At 43.9% G+C, this 17345-nt stretch overlaps 1 protein-coding gene across 13 annotated transcripts in view; it reads left to right on the forward strand.

Annotated features, from left to right (window-relative positions):
- The window catches only part of DMD (dystrophin), a 1973025-nt gene that overhangs the window by 1892638 nt on the left and 63042 nt on the right, over positions 1-17345 (forward strand). For all 13 annotated transcript variants that reach the window (XM_083174338.1, XM_083174337.1, XM_083174342.1 and 10 more), the window contains one exon: positions 1032-1189. In XM_083174338.1, coding sequence (XP_083030464.1) covers positions 1032-1189 — 158 coding nt within the window. The remainder of the gene's footprint in view (positions 1-1031; positions 1190-17345) is intronic.

Raw genomic sequence — 17345 nt, forward strand, 5'->3', positions numbered from 1 at the left:
GGCAATTTCACCCTACATTGGGCATTTTACCTGCTGTGCCATAGTGGTGCAGTGTAAAGCAATGTAGCCTACAGTACATGGGACTTGTCCACACTGCTCATCACCCATGCACATCAACCATTTTTTTTTATTTTATTTTTTTTATTTTTTATCACCTCCTATTTGTTAACCTAAGTAAACAAAACTAACCGAATGTTAAGGGGCAGACTAGATGGGACATGTGGATCTTATCTGCCATTACATTTTAGGTTTCTACAATTTCTTTAAGATTGCACCTACAATATAACACTGGTTATTGCCAGGTTGACCCGGTCCAGGAGAGGTGGGAATGCATCAAACTTATACCACTTTTACACCCGGATGCGACCCGACAGTAGTTCCCTTTCACACTGGCGTCCCCTGGCATTATCCTCTCCAAGCATTGGAAAACCCTCCGCCCCCTTCCCCCCACAATGCCATCCGACATACTGGGGGGCGAGCTCAGCATCCAGGCAAGCTTGACCCGGGTTACCCATTTACACGGCCCCTGACTCCGAGGAAGCCCCGTGTCCGACCCTGAACATTTGCCGGGTCGGACACCTGGTAACAGGACCCGGGTAATTTTTTTTCCTCCCCTTTTTACCCCAAACCCCGGCCCAGACTGGAGCGGCAATAACCCGGGTCGCGGCTCTGGTGTAAATGGGGTATAAATACCCTGGGTCAATCAACCTGGGTTATAAGAAAGGTGAATCCCAGGATGTTCTGTGTATAAGGGGCAATCAGGTTTTAGTGTGAAAGGGTCAAACCCAGCTTAGCGATCTGTATGTGAAAGTTTGTTTATGTGTAAAACATCTGCAGGCAGTTTCAATGCTACCCTTTAAGTTTAAATGAGAGGAACAACATGAGCAGTCATATACTATACTGCAAAATGTACTGAAAGCTTTCTTTCTTATATTTGATTTATTTCTGATGATATAGTCATTAGCCACAGATAAATCAAAAACCATTATTTCCCATTATGTTGCTTATCCTGTCATATATTTATTTTGCAGACCTGTTCAAGCAAGTAGCAAGCTCGACAGGATTTTGTGACCAGCGGAGACTTGGACTCCTCCTTCATGACGCTATTCAGATTCCCCGGCAGCTGGGGGAAGTGGCCTCCTTTGGCGGAAGCAACATAGAACCCAGTGTTAGGAGCTGCTTTCAATTTGTAAGTATCTACTTTATTGTATTAATTTCCAGTAGAGACTTTATTTACATGAATTTTAACTTTGTCGCAAGAAATGAAAGGACTTTATTTTCTTCCTGGGAATTGTTCCTAGAATATTTAATTATAGGTCACTAATCTTCTTTGGCATTGAATTTTAGTTATTTTTTTTTTTAATGTGTTGTGTTTTTTTTCTCTCTTTTACATAATTTCTTCATAACAGCATAGCTCAGTAACAGCGGGGTTCCATCAGACTTAAGCTCCTTAAATATAACAGGGATTTAAAGATTTGTTTGTGATGAATAGAGAATATCTGTAGAACATTGATATCTTGATTAATATATTCAGAATTGTTGTCTAATTTACTTAAGCATTTACTGGGGGAAAATATATATAACGAAGCTGAGATTGCATGATGTTAAATAAGAAACTGCTTTTGTGCAAGTAGTGCTGTATAATTTCCCTTCATCTGGTGATGTAAAGTGATGAGCATCTCCAGAACTGTAGAAATTTATGGTAATGTAAAGGTGTTTGACATTTTTAATGAGTAGCTGGAATTATAAAATGGTTTTTGCAGTAATCCCACTAGATAAAGAGGTGGAATGACTGGGGATGTTGAGTGCCAAGGGCAGGGCCGGATTTGTGCCTAGGCCCGTGAGGCACCGGCCTCAGGGCGGCACCAATTAAGGGCAGCAGACAGGCTGACATTCTGTTAAATATTAGCATGTCACGGCAGGTGGGCAGCGGCGAGTGATGAGCGCCGCAGACATGAATTATCATATGTCGGCGGCAGCGCCGCTCGTCACCCGCCACTGCCCACCCACTCTGCCATGCACATTACATCACCGCTTAGTGGCTGGGTCCGATGGTCCCCCTGCGCATCCAGAAATGGCTCAGGCTCACTGCTGCTGGTTCCTGCCCATTGGCTACTCTACACACACACACACACACAGTCTATTGGCTGCTGTGTATCCAGCAGCTGAGCTTAGCGGCGCGCAGATCCTCCCTGCACTCAGTCAGTCACAGTGTGTGAGCCGGAGAGAGACTGACGGAGACACTGTCCTAATCACTGTACTAATAAGTGCCTCCCTCCCTCCGGGTCCTCTGTACAGTGATTATTAAAAAAATATTAAGTTGGGCTACAGTTACATTTTTATGAAATTTATAAATAACAATGTATATACATATATGATTACATTAAAATAGGGGGGGGGGATACACAAAAATGTTGTGCCTAGGGGCGGCCTGACCCATAAATTCGCCCCTGGCCAAGGGTGTAGCACCAAGTCTTGGGGTGCCGTTCAAGCAAAAAGGACATTCTACCTAGGTTGAAAAAATTGAGCGCTAATACCAAAGCGGTTTTCTTAAAGCGGCTGCTTATGTAAGGGGAAGGTCAAACCCTTAGAGGGTGCAAAGGAAAAAAGTGTGGTTTAAGCAGCGCTGACAGTGTTAGACACTACAAATTTATAATAATACAATTTATTACACAATTAAAAAATATTATATATATATATATATATATATATATTCATAATCGCTTGAATAAGGAGGCAAAATATGGGCAAGTGCTGGTTGGACCAATTGGTGGGGGGGGGGGGGGGGGGAGGAACCAAAGTATATGACCTGCTCTGATCCGTGGAAATGAGTCCCGGTGGGTTACAGTCCAATTGAAAGATTGTTCCGGGTGTCGCTGGAGGGATCGGTCCTAAAAGATGTTTATAATAGGACCAATCTTAAACCTCAACCAGAGTGCAATGAATTGACCCGATGGTGGTGGTCTGTAGCTTCCAAAACGGGTATGGTGAATAAGCCAAAGTGATCAGATGTTTGAGCAGGATAGGTCCAAAATGCCACTTGGAGGTCCAAACCAGGGGGGGGGGGGCACCAACGCGTTTCGCTGGGACTGAATGCCAGCTTTATGGGGTCCCGTTCAACCTAGCCTCCATCGAGACAGTGTGTCATTTAGAAAACATTGAACCTGCAGGTGCTAATGTGGTGGTGCTGAAAAATGCAGTTGTGGAAGCAGCCAGTTGTGTAGTATTTTGAGTATCTGTGTTTCCCTCAGAAAGGGCTGTAAACCTAATTTAAGAAATGGCACAAAACATGTTTACTTTCAGGGAATCGCACTCATGCTCTACAGTTTTTCATGTGGATTTCATATCCACATATGTGCATATTATGTCTGTTAACTTTAGCGCTTAAATGAAATGTTGCTTCGACATTAAAAATGTAACGCTGTAAGAAGCTGTTGTCTGTCATAGTCGGCAACAGGCCATCACAAATAATGAAATGCCGGCAGTCAAATATTCATGTATAACAGCCTGGTGAGTGAACACAGTATCACTTCTCTGGGGATACACTGTATCACCAGGGTCTTTCACTTATTTTTGTATTACGTACAACATTAGTGTAGTATTAAGTTGACATTTTAACCAAATCCTGGCCTTTGTCAGACCAGAGCCACCATCAAAGTTTTGGACAGACTGGTTAAGGCTTCTCTCCAAAACTTGTGGTGACTCTAGACAAAGGCCAGAATTGGGCCAAAATGTCAACTTAATACTGTACTAATGTTGTGGGTAATAAAGACATTTATCAAAGACCCTTTACTTTGGATTGCTTCAAATATTTTAGCAGTTTTAATTATTAAATTAACAGAAAAAAAATTATTTTAATCATTTCAAAATTGAATAAAATAACAGTATGAATTCTATGATACATTTTTGATAACTTTTAGCTAGTTGTGTGCCATTACCTTTTCTACAGTGCAAATTGTAATGATGACATTCAAGTAATTTCCCCTTCGGGCATCTCCCAGATTGTCAAAGGTTGGTGCCTATAAAGTTGGCAATTACACCTCTTACTTGGTTTTATACCAGTGGTTCCCGAACTGTGTGCCGTGGCATCCAGGAGAGCCTCGGGTCACCTTGGAGAAATGTTTTGGGTTGGTGGTCCAAGACCAATAAAAAATTTTTTGGTCAGTGTAACTTCCAAATTGTCCCTCATGTGGACACATAGTTACATAGTTACATAGTAGGTAAGGCTGAAAAAAGACTTGCGTCCATCTAGTTCAACCTGGTATAGATATCCATTGCTGATTTGGTAGGTTCTGGTATTTTACAGACAAATTATATTTCTTATTTGTACCCATGGATGTTTTTCTCCAGTAAATGTCTGTCCAACTTTGCCTTGAACGCATTTAATGAGCCAGCCGTTACCACCTCTCTGGGAAGAGAGTTCCAGAGTTTGACTGTTCTGACCGTAAAGAAATTCTTTCTACTAGCTGAATGAAATCTTTTTTCTTCTAATCTATACTCATGCCCTCGCGTCCTAGATTCCTTTCTAGTAGAAAATAGGGTGTGTGACAGTTCCTTATATTGGCCCTTGATATACTTGTACATGTTGAGCATGTCCCCCTTAAACGTCTCTTTTCTAATGTAAATAGTCCCAATTTGCTTAATCTCTCCCCGTAGCTTAAATTCTCCATTCCCCTAATAAGCTTTGTTGCTCGCCTTTGGACTTTTTCTAATTCTATGATGTCCTTTTTATAGTGTGGGGCCCAGAACTGTACTCCGTACTCCAGGTGAGGTCTCACCAATGCTTTATATAGTGGCATAATTACCCTTGAGTCCCTAGTTTCCATTCCCCTCTTAATACATGCCAGAATTTTGTTGGCCTTTTTTGTAGCTACATTACAATGGGCACTACATCTTAGATTGCTGTCTATTTGGACTCCTAGATCCTTTTCAAGTATGGAATTACCCAGTTCCTCTCCGCTAAGGTTGTAACTTGCACACTGGTTGTGTCTCCCAAGGTGCATAACCTTACATTTATCTACATTGAACCTCATCTTCCATTTTTTTGCCCACTCATCTAGAATTGCAAGATCATTTTGAAGCATGGTGACATCTTCTGGTGATTTGATGACTTTGCTAAGTTTTGTATCGTCCGCAAAGATGGATACATTGCTGAGTAACCCTATCCCAATATCGTTAATAAAAATGTTAAACAAAATGGGCCCCAAAACCGAACCCTGGGGCACTCCACTTAGTACCGGTATCATATCTGATACGGCACCATTCACAACCACTCTTTGTTCTCTATTACATAGCCAATTCCCTACCCATCTGCAGATATTTTCACCCAATCCTAGGTTCTCCATTTTATTAATCAATCTCTTGTGTGGGACAGTATCAAATGCTTTAGCGAAATCTAGGAAAATCACATCTACAGCATTTCCATTATCGAGGTTTTTGCTAACCTCTTCATAGAACCCTAGTAGATTAGTTTGGCATGAACGATTTTTCACGAACCCATGTTGGTTAGTACTGAGTAGATGGTGATAATCTAAATATTCCTGGATACCATCCCTTAAAAATCCTTCAAATAGTTTACCCACAATTGATGTTAAACTAACGGGTCTGTAATTAGCTGGATCTTCCTTTTTTCCTTTTTTGAATATTGGCACTACCTCTGCTATTCTCCAATCTTTTGGTACTATACCTGACGATAGTGACTTGCTAAAGATATAATGTAGGGGGGTAGCTAGTTCATCCCTTAATTCCATTAATACCCTCGGATGAATCCCATCTGGCCCTGGTGACTTATTTGCTTTGAGTTTGCTTAGCCTCAGTATTATTTCTTTCGGCGTGAAATCCACAATGAGATCTGGCGTATTTGTCCCGTTTGTGGTAAATGTTCGTTCCACAGTCTGCTCTCCCTTAGTAAATACTGATGAGAAGAACTCATTCAACAGTTTTGCTTTTCCCTTGTCCTCAGTAACACTTTTTCCACTAGTATCAGTTAGTGGGCCTATGTTTTCCTTAATTAAACGTTTACTATTTATGTATTTAAAAAACTTCTTTGGGTTGGTTTTGCTTTCAGTGGCTATGCACTCTTCATATAATATTTTAGCTGCTTTGATTACCCCTTTACAAGTTTTGTTTGATTCTTTGTATTTTGCGAACGCCTCCTCATTCAAGTTATTTTTATAGAATTTAAAGGCTCTGGTTTTATTGTTGATAGCTGACCTTACTTCTTTGTCCAACCATGGTGGCTTTTTTTTGTTGAATTTACCTTTAGTTACTTTAGGAATGTATTCAATAGTTAGTGAATCAAGCACCTTTTTTAGAGTATCCCACATTTCCTCTGCATTTTTTCCTTCCATAACCGTTTCCCACCCAATTCCTGTTAGGGCTTCCCTGAATAATTCAAAGTTCGCTTTTCTGAAGTTTAGTATTTTTGCAGATCCTTTTTGATGTAATTTACTGAAGTTGATTTCCAGTGAAACCATATTGTGATCACTATTCCCTAATTGTTCAATTACTTTTGTGTTTGAAACTAAGTCTGTGTTATTTGTTAATACTAAGTCCAAGAGCGCCTCATCACGAGTTGGAGTTTCTACCGTTTGTGTAATAAACTGGTCTTTAAGTAAGCTTAAGAACCCATTGCTTCTTGCTGATTTACCTGTTTCGTTTTCCCAATCAATGTCGGGTAAATTAAAATCCCCCATAATTAATACCTGACCCTGATTTGATGCTTGTTTGATTTGGTTTAAAAGAAGAGACTCTTCCCTTTCATTTATATTTGGTGGTCTATAGCATACCCCTATTATAAATTTGTTTTTTGGTTTCTTATTATTGTCGGTTATCTCTGCCCACACTGTCTCCGAGTTGTCGTCTTCCAGGTCTGTGCTCATATTTTTCTCACATGATGTTAAGTTATTATTTACATATAGGCACACACCCCCGCCCCTTCTATTTTCCCTGTCTTTCCTGTAGAGTGTATATCCCTCCATGTTTAATGCCCAGTCATGCGACTCATTACACCATGTTTCTGTAATACCAATGATGTCGTAGTCATCCCTACTGATCACCGTTTCAAGCTCCCCGATTTTACTCACTAAGCTTCTTGCATTAGCCAGTAAGCATTTTAATTTATGTTTATTTTTAGATATGGCTCTAATATTGTGATTAGTTTCACCCCAGGACCCATTTGAATTCTTTACTAGCTTCCTCTTTCCCCTCTCCCCTTCAATAGACTCTCTACAGGCCTCCCCACCATGCACACTGCCTGCCCTCTCCATAGTTCCGGGAATTCTTCCTCTGTCATTCCCTCCTTCCCGTATACTAAGATCATCTGTACCTAAGAACTGTAATGGGGTAACGTGACTGTTACAACATAACATTTTATTACATGACATTCCTGATGCACCCTGAGAGTTACCCCCGATTATACCCTTGTTATGTCCCAGGACTTTGTCTATGTCTCCGTCCCCCCCCCCATCTCCTTCCCCCATATGATTCCTGATCCCAGTCCGGCTTCTCTCCCTGATGGTCCCATAATGTCTTGCTGCCCCCACCCCCCCGTGGATTTATCACATGTAAAAACCAGGGGAAGCTGCAGCATAGCAGGGTCGGGGTGCTGCAGGTGATGTAGCGGGCAGGGTCCATTGTAGAGGCATGCGGGGACCGGAGAGCAGGGTCTGGACCGGGGGAGCGGCAGGAGAGGTAGCGGCAGGCGGGGATCGGGGACCACAGAGCAGAGTCCGGGGCAGCGGTGACCGGCGGGAGAATATAAAATAATCCTGTTCAAAAGACTGGGCGGCCACTGATTGGCTGAGCTCTCAGCCAATCAGCGGCCGCCCAGTCTTTTGAATAGTATTTCTTTCTATTCTCCCGCCGCTCTGCGGTCCCCGCTCCCTGCCTGCTGCTACCTCTTCTGCTGCTCCCCCGGTCCATGTACCCAGCCTGCCTCTACAACGGACCCTGCCCGCTAGCTCTCTTGCAGCTCCGCCGGACCAGACCCTGCTCTCCGGTCCCCGCATGCCTCTACAACGGACCCTGCCCGCTACCTCACCTGCAGCACCCCGACCCTGCTATGCTGCAGCTTCCGGTCACCGCTCCCCCAGATGGTTGCACATAAGATTGATCTTATGTGCAGGCCGTCCGACCTCCGGATCTGATCCGATGCGCATGGGACCGCGCATCATATCTGATCGGATGCCATACCCTACGCAATTTGAGCAATTTCACCCGATCCTCCAGAATCTGGTCAAATCGGGCCCAAATCGCGTAGTGTATGGGGGCCTAAAGGATGACCTGTAAACTCCATTTACTTCAGATTTTTGCTCTAAATATCTTTGTAAGAAACTTTTGTGCTCTAAATATCTTTGTAAGAAACTTTTGGAGTGCCACGGAAAAAATATATACTGTAGCACGCCAGGATTCAAAAAAGTCTGGGAACCCCTCTGTAGTAAAGAGAATAAACCTTTTTATACCTATCTTGTATGTGTATTAATGTTTTGGTACTTATGTAGTATCTGGGCTGCCGATTTTGTGATTGTATGCCTTACCTTAAGGCATACAATCAGATGCGATGCGATGCGATTTTGCATAGGATTCAATGTTAATAAGGTCCTGTTCATTTCCCCACTATCCAAGTGGGCATAGAGTTGATTTTATATAGCGTGGCGAGCCACCGAGCCCGAAGCGTGGCGAGCGAACGCATATTTCTTAAAAAGTATTCTGTGTCCCCTCGCGGGGCTCGCTACGCTCGCCAAGCTTCGGGCTTGGTTTATATCCAACTCCATGCCCACTTGGATAGTGGTGAAAGGAAAAGGACCCCTTTTTCCCATTGAATTCTATGTTAAAATGGACTCAGACCATTTTAACATTGAATCCTATGGAAAAATCTTGACCATCACATACGATTTGGTCGCATGCGATGCGATCCGATTTCTAAATCGGACGCCCAGATACTACATAAGTACCAATGTTTTTTATATTTTAGCAATGGTTATTTCTCTTTTATATCTTGTTTTTGTACATATGATCTTTATTTAGGTTCGGTGTCACGCACATGATTGGTTTGTATATTTGACAACATTGAATTAGAACTGCAAAGTGATCAGCTCTTTGTTTTCCCTTTATTGAATTAATGATTCTGCTTAAAATATTTCCTCTGCCATGCGTGGGTTGAGATGTGCTGACAGACCTTACACTGGAGCCTCTTACAGAACAGTATTCTAGAATACTGAATAGTTTTGTAGCGTTGTGCCCTATTATGCAGGCACAGGTCCTAGCTGAAGGGAATACCAAGGCTGTGCTTACAATATGCTGTAAAACAAATCTTTATCTCTTGGGAATATAATACAGACTCAATTTTTACCCGTGACCTAGGGCAAGCTATTTTATCTCACAGTGCCTCAGTTTACTAAAGTGTAATTGGGTGAGAAGTAATAACTGTAATAACAGCATTGCTTCATTCGAATCCCTTCTCCCCATCAGATTCACTACTCAGAGTAAATGTTTGCTTGCATATATATTTGTAAAGTGCTTTTTCCTATAGAAAAAGTGAAAATACAAATCAGCAGTGGAAGCCGAGGCGGTCTTATTGAATACATCCATTACCGCACTAGAAATGCACTTCTTCCAGAGATTTAAAGAAAGAAAGAAAAAAAATCTTTGTTTCTTTTATATTTGCCAGTTACAGTATTTGTGATCTACAAGCACATAACTAGTAGCCAACAACTTCATTGATAATCATCTGAGTGCACTGCTCAGATAATTTGTCTCCTTGGACTACTTGAAAGCAGGCATAAAATGCAGTTCATTATTAATGCATGTTCTCACTTGATACCTAAAAGATAACACCAAAATTACTTCATCTGGAAGTGATTTATTTCTCTTCCTTGTAATTAAAGCTATTGAAGGCATTTATGGACATTTTGGCTTCTAAAGTTATTTATCTGTCTTTTTTTTTTTTTGTACAATAAATTAAATTCAGACTTGCGTAACACCACACTACATATTGACACTACAGTGTCACGGACCGTCTTGCTGTGTTGCCGATAATGACCTGGGTGAGCCTATTACTAGATCAGGGGTGGGCACTAAGTGGCCCTCCAGCTGTTGATGAGCTACACATCCCATCATGTCTTGCATCAGTTTGAACATGGCCAAATAGCAAAACTAAGGCAAGGCATGTTGCCCAGCCCTTAACTAGATCGACCCACATGAAATGGGTCAATGTGCATTAGGTTGATGTGATCATTGTGTCTACACAAGCATTAGGTCAACATGAAAAAGGTCAACATGAGTTTTTGTTTATTCTTTACTATCCAAGTGGGCAGCGAGTGAGATATTAGTGTGCCAAAAATAGCGAGGGGGAGCAGTACACTCATATGATGTCCATGTCTACTTGAGTCAGCATAGACACACAAAAAGCATGAAAAACTCATGTCGACCTTTTCCATGTCAACCTAATGCATACCTCCCAACTTGGCAGCTCAGCAGGCGGGACGCGCCAAAAAAAATTTTTGGGGGTGGCCTAATTTGGGGGCGTGGCCTATACTCACAGCTCTCCCGTGAGGCCACGCCCCCATTTTGACGCTATGGGGGCATGACCCAGAGGCTCTGTGAGCCTCTAGCCATGCCCCCAGCCCCCTGGCTGCGGGAATAGACACTGTGCGCATGCGCTCAGCGTTTATTCCCCGCTGCTTAGCAGCTGACAGGGGGGACTCCCAACAGCCCCCCCACACCGCGGGACACTGCCGCCCGCGGGTGGGACAGCGGGACAGGCCCTGATAATCGGGACTGTCCCGCTAAAATCGGGACTGTTGGGAGGTATGCTAATGCGTGTCTCGACCTAATGACCATGTTGACCTAATACTTGTGTTGACCTATTTGATGTGTCGATATAGTGTCTGGCGACCTAATTTCATAGCCAGCCTGCAGGACTAATATGCTTTTGAAAATACTCACATTACTCCAGAGATCACCTTAGTGTATGTATGTTTTATCTGTACCCTCTACATCAGTGGTAAGTGTCGGGAAACACCAAGGGTTAAAGTGGGGGCAACGGGGTGAAGCCGAGTTCCACCACCAGTGTTGGTGAGGTGGAACTAGTTCAACCTCCACCTGGGCCTTGCACAGTAAATCTAATCGAAATGCATTGTATTCAGCAGAGGGTAATAAAAATCCTACCACTGGCCCTGGGTCTGCCTAATGAGGGGAGGGGGTGGAATTGGGTGGCAGAGAGAAATTCATTCCACCACCTCTCCAGGCCCACTTAAAGCTCTGGGACAGAAGGGGTCAGCAGCTTCCAAGGCTTTTTTAGGTTTGTTGATTTATTCAGTTACAGATGATAATACTGTAATACCAGTTAACCAAAACCTACTTGTGATGTCAGAAAAATGCAGGTGCACACTTCAAATACTAAGGACACTGATAATCAGAATACTTATAATAAACTCTACAAATCAACATGGAATAATAATGTTTCTTCCAGAAATAGTTTGTAATTAAACAAACTATTTCTCTAAAGAAATCATTGCCTCCAGATATGGGCCCAAATGTTGCTGCCATTGTGTGTCTGTACACAGAGCTGTGCAACAATCTGTAAATGTAAAAAGACAGCACTACTGGCTTTTCAGATTTGTTGCCTGTGTCCAAAGTAGCAGCATCGGATCTACACAGGGCCAGGCAAGTCGGGGTGGGGGCGCCCCGGTGTCTGCCGCCCGGGTACCTGTCCTGCGGCGCTGTAAAGCTGGCGGCGGGGGGTCCCTGCAGTCAATAATAAATAACGAGCGCTATCCGCCGGGCTATGCGGAAGCGCTTCTGTTTTGGAAACACTGGCCGTACGGCGCACGCTGATTAGCTGAATCTCAGCCAATCAGCGTGCAGCCAGTTTTCCAAAACAGAAGCGCTTCCGCATAGCCCGGCGGATAGCGCTCGTTATTTCTTATTGACTGCAGGGACCCCCCGCTGCCGCCGCCGCCGCCAGCTTTTACGCACATATACGCCACAGGACAGGTACCCTTGCGGCAAGGGGGGGCAAAATACCGCCCTCCAGTGGCCGGCGCCCTAGGCAAATGCCTAGATTTGCCTAGTGGTGGCGCCGGCCCTGGATCTACAGTGCAACCATAATTTGCAGCATTGGGCATTTGAGCAACCCTCAGACCGTAGCTTCTTCTGCTCAGCTCTGCTCCACAGATGAGGGTATAGGATGAATAGTAGGCAACTGAGTACTGTATGCTGTGATGTTTGCTGAAGACAGAACTATGTATTGGAGACAGTCAGCACAGCAGAAATAAAGCCTGGAACCTGAAAACACTGACACTGCCAAGGGGAGAGACAGAATAGCCACAGGTCAGATTTGGAAAATCCCAGACTGAAGCTTTCAACTGGTAAAGAAAAGCAACTGCATCTGAGTCAGTAATCAGAGTTGGTACATAGGTGCTTCAGCACAGGAGAAGTTGTGGAGGTTTTGAAAACAGTTTAAAGCAGCAAGCCACATATGTCGCTCAACAGCAGCACCAGTTGCAAGCTGTATGCAGGCAATGAGTGTCACCAGTCACAGCCACCAGAGGCCACAGAGAGGAAAGATACTCTATGTAGGAATGATACCCTCCAGGCAGCGGTGGTAAGAGAAAGGATTGGAATGTATTGATGTGGGGTCAGTCATCCAGGCTTGAAGTGGGGGTTCAAAAGCCCAGGTGAGGGACATAGACAAATCTAGAAATATGGTAATGGATGGTCCCAGATTCAACTACTAATAAAAGATGGATCTACCTAAAAGGGTATGTGGTTTAATAGGGCAACCCACTTCCCCCATTTTTTTGCCGCTGGGAGGGCATGCCCAGCACATTGTGAGCGGCTGGTCATGCCCCCAGATTAATTTATTGTACTTGTTGTTACCTCAAGGTGGAGCACAGCTGCTGCTTGATTAAACCATTAGCTCTGGGCCTGGGGTGTCAGGCTGCTTACCTGTAGCAAGTCTCCTCGTTAGGAGAGATCGTCTGCCTTGGCTATTCTGATGGGAAGTCTGCCCTTTATCTTCCATGCTGCCTTTCACCCAGAGGCCAGTGATTTTCCATATGCAGCCAGTCTAATGCTGGGTACACACAAGGGTCCGATCCCATCAATCTAGATCCAATTACGACAGATTGGTTGTAGATTGTGTGGTAATTGGGCCATTTTCTGTCCTGGTGTGGACTGTTACCAATCTGATGCGCGGTCCCGCGGGTCGGTCGTTATTCAGATCCTACCTGCAGCAGGTAGGATCTGAATAACGACCATACTCCTGGGTGCGGGTCGCCATCGGATCGGACCCGCTCACGGTGCACCTCGTGAGCGGGTCGTGCCCCCTGCGTCCATTGTGAGGGGGTTGGAAGAAACACTGACGACCCGCTCACATCGTGCATCGTGAGCGGGTTGTCCTGGTGTGTACCCCGCATTACTTTTTTTTGCCTGTCAGCATCTTGTGCAAGCCTGAAGTCTGTGTCCTTGCTGTGCATCTGGGATTGTGTCGCGGAAGAGTCCATGTTTCTTCCTGTCCCCTGGTACCGGTTACTGATGTCCTGACCCAGACCTGTACAGAGATAAGTGTCCTTGTACCATCTAGGCATTTGTATTCTCTGCTAATTGCAGTGCAGTATTATCCATGTGTGAAGTTATATGGTGTCTCTGGTATTCCCACAAGCTATCATCAGTGTTATGGTGGGAACCAGCTCCATGTTATAACATTTTTCTGCAGAACTGCATGTATAGTTCTAACTGTTGGAGTACTGTGTAATTGTTAACACCTTCATGCATTGTTGTATTTAGGGTGGCATGGTGGGAAGCTGTATCGTTGCTCCCAACATAACTATCTTCCTAATTGATCCAGCTAGGGATCATTTGTTTAAATAAGTGTACGTTGGTCTGCTGGAGGATTCCCCCCATGGAGGACAGTTGTGCCACATTAATGTTTTGTTTCCCTTTTTTTCGGGTTTGTCAGTTATCCTTTTGTCCTTCTCTCAGTTTCGGTTGATGCGTTGTCCTACATAAGACCTAGGGGCATCGGGGTTGGAGAGGGCCTAACTTGCTCCTTCAGGTGCAGTTGCTATAGGTTAAGTCTAGCACTGTATGTGTCAGTCGACCACTCGGAGAGACAACAGAGTTAGCGAGTATAGGTGTCGCTGTGATCCTCACCACTCACTGACACGGCCTAACAGGCTAGTCTGGAATCCCCGCAAAGTCCTTACATTTGCTTTGAACAAACTTGAATTTTGAACTTTTTCGTGTGCCGCAAGCTATAGATATATAGAGATAGAGATATAGACTTTGAAAGGCACTCAGATAAATTAGAAATGCCCCGGGTGCCATCAACCGTAATCTGGTAGATGGATTGGTAGGAAGAAGTGTCACTCCAGGGGTCCTTTTTATATATTTATATATTCCATTATGTAGATACAATTACAAGTGACCACATCATTATGGAATATATAAAAAAAGACCCCTGGAGTAACATATATGTATATATGTGTGTATTTATTTATTAACAGTTTGTTATATAGCGCTCACATATTTTGCAGCGATTTACAGAGATTATTTTAATATTCACATCAGTCCCTGTCCCAGTGGAGCTTAAATCTATATTCCCTACCACATGCACACACAGACATTCTAGGGTTTATTTGTCAGGAGCCAGGATTGTGGGAGGAAACCGAAGTACCCGGAGGAAACCCACGCAAGTAAGGGGATAATATACAAACTCCACACAGTTAGGGCCATGGTGGGAATCAAACCCATGACCTCAGTGCTGTGAGGCAGTAATGCTTACCATTACACCATCATTACTGCCATATGTATATGTCAAGGCAGGGAGACAGGCTGTCGGCCTGCAACTGGCACACAGTATACTTTTCGTGCCGCAAGCCAGGCACAGGCCTTTCAATCCCCACCGTGTGCATTCCAGACCACAAGTACACTCTGTCAAAGGGAGAGGACAGGCCAGACAGAGGGAGTCGCTCATGCTCCACAAAGGACCATGGGAGGAGCTGCGTGCAGTCGCATATTTGTGTAGCCCTCCTGTGGCCATTTTTTTGGTTAGACAAAACGCCTGGTCTGCACCGCGGCGGTGGGGTTCATCTTCAAGGGTACTGAATGGCCAGGCAGTCTACCACCCCTTAGATTTGCATTTGGTGAGGGAGTATAGCGGGCAAGCAGCTCAGAAGCTGGGGCAGGAAAATATCATACCTCCCAACATGACCTATTCCAGGAGTGAAGCAATGCTCTGTTGCTGGACTACCTTCTTAATGTATGATTGCCATCACCTGTTTTGAACAGGTTAAGTGATCAGGAAGGTGTTTCACCACAGGTGATGGCAATCCTAAATTAAGAGCGAAGTACATGAACAGAGCATTGTGTCCCTCCTGGAGAGGGTCATGTTGGGAGGTATAGAATATAGCAGGTCCAGGGCGGCTCTTTCACATCATTTGCTCATTGCTCTCCATTGCATGACGATATATGCGTATAACCAATATAATTAGTGTTTGAACATCTGATAGCAGTTATCCTTGGGAGCCGGATGACGTTCCGACAGGAGGTATCCGTACTCACAGGGGCTATTTTCCCTTGTGGGGGTCAGACCCCCATAGAGGGAGAATAGAACCGGTAGCGAGTCACCGGGCCCGCAGTGTGGTGAGTGCAGCGAGCCCTCTAGGGGCTTCTTTTCACTCCCCCCCCCCCCCCCGACTGAGCCCCCACTGTCGGAGCCACATACCACACCCCTTATACTTGTGCATCCATTTTTTGGTGAAACACCATCAGAGAGAATATCACAACATTCATGTGCAAGAGACATGTAAAAAACATTCTTGGACTTACCTTAAAATTTCTATGAAGAAGTGGACAGAAGTGTTCTGGAGGAAAGTCTTGCAGAAATTAACTTGGCAATGTATGCACATGGTGAGTCTTAATTTGTTTTTGAAGAGAATTCTTCAAAATAATTTGCTCTAGAATTCGCTTGATTTGTCACTTTAGAGAACCTGCCACTGGGCATTTATATACTTTCCCTTCATTCTCATTGATAGAGACAATGTTTTCTCTATTAGTAAACAGTCCTGAGCCGTTTCAATTTCCCATTAGAGGAACACTTTACAAGCACTTCTGATCCGACCCTACACACTCCAGATTTGTGCAGGTCTTCCACTTCTCTAGCCTCCAGTGAGAGAGATTGCATTATGTGACTTCATTAAATGTGGCCTTCTCATTGTTCATTGTCACTTGTGATACAGATTACATGTTTACCACTGACATCCCTTTCCCAGATACATAAATGTGCTGTCAGGCTTCCGGATGAATTCTCTCCTTATGCCTGTGCCAGTTGATAATGGGATGTGCTGTACCTTAATCCTAAAATGTTGTTCCTATTTAATCTGAACATTTGTAACTGCAAAGATATTATTTTTTCAGAGGTATACAGCCCCATCATCTTTTATGTAGGAAATTCCTACATATCAAAAGTGATTCTCAGGTCACTCAGATATGCGTGTACATTCGGGAGGAAATGGGCGGGCAGCTGACATCCGGTGATGTCAGCTGCCAGTCCATGTCACCAGGCGATTTCCATAGGAACGCCCATGAAACGTTGGGCTTTCTTATGGGCGAGTCTCTTGGCCCGTCCATCCCATGCCCACCGCCCGCAATATTGGATGTGCGTGCACCTGGCAAACTTATCTGTTTGCTGTGTACACACGCACTCTGTGCATTTAAAAAACATTGAGCTCTTGTGCGATCGACCGGACCTGAATAATGTCCTATGTCCATATTTAATAAATATTAAGATAATGAGCAATGCATCACTTATAGGAGAAAAATAAATCTTAAAACGGATGATGTGTTGTAATTGTGGGATCAGGACTTCCTGAAGGGATTATGTTCCAATGAATATATAATAGCAGGTGAAAGCAGGTGGACTCTTTATTGCATATAGTCCATCATCAACATTTGGGGTTTAATGCTTTTCTATGATTCCAGATTACCCTCTGTTTATCCAATATCTAATTCCTGTACTATATTTGTTTAATATGCATCCTTGTGTATTGTATTATATTATGTTATGACATTCTCTGTATACAGTATGCCAGGGGTGGCCAAACCTGTCCTCAAGATCTACCAACGGTGCATGTTTTCCAGGCAACCTGTGGATCTATAGTAGGAATGAATGCAGCAGGTTTTAAAATGTGACAGTTAGTAATGACTACAGCTGTGCACCAGCTAGGTAACCTGGAAAACGTGGACCGTTGGTAGATCTCGAGGACCGGTTTGGCCAGCCCTGCAATATGCTATGCTTTTTTGTATGAGTTTTTTCGGTGCCTTTGTGATCTATTATATTT

The sequence above is a fragment of the Crinia signifera genome, chromosome 2 (assembly GCF_055691185.1).
Source record: "Crinia signifera chromosome 2, ASM5569118v1, whole genome shotgun sequence".
NCBI classification, from domain to species: Eukaryota; Metazoa; Chordata; class Amphibia; order Anura; family Myobatrachidae; genus Crinia; species Crinia signifera.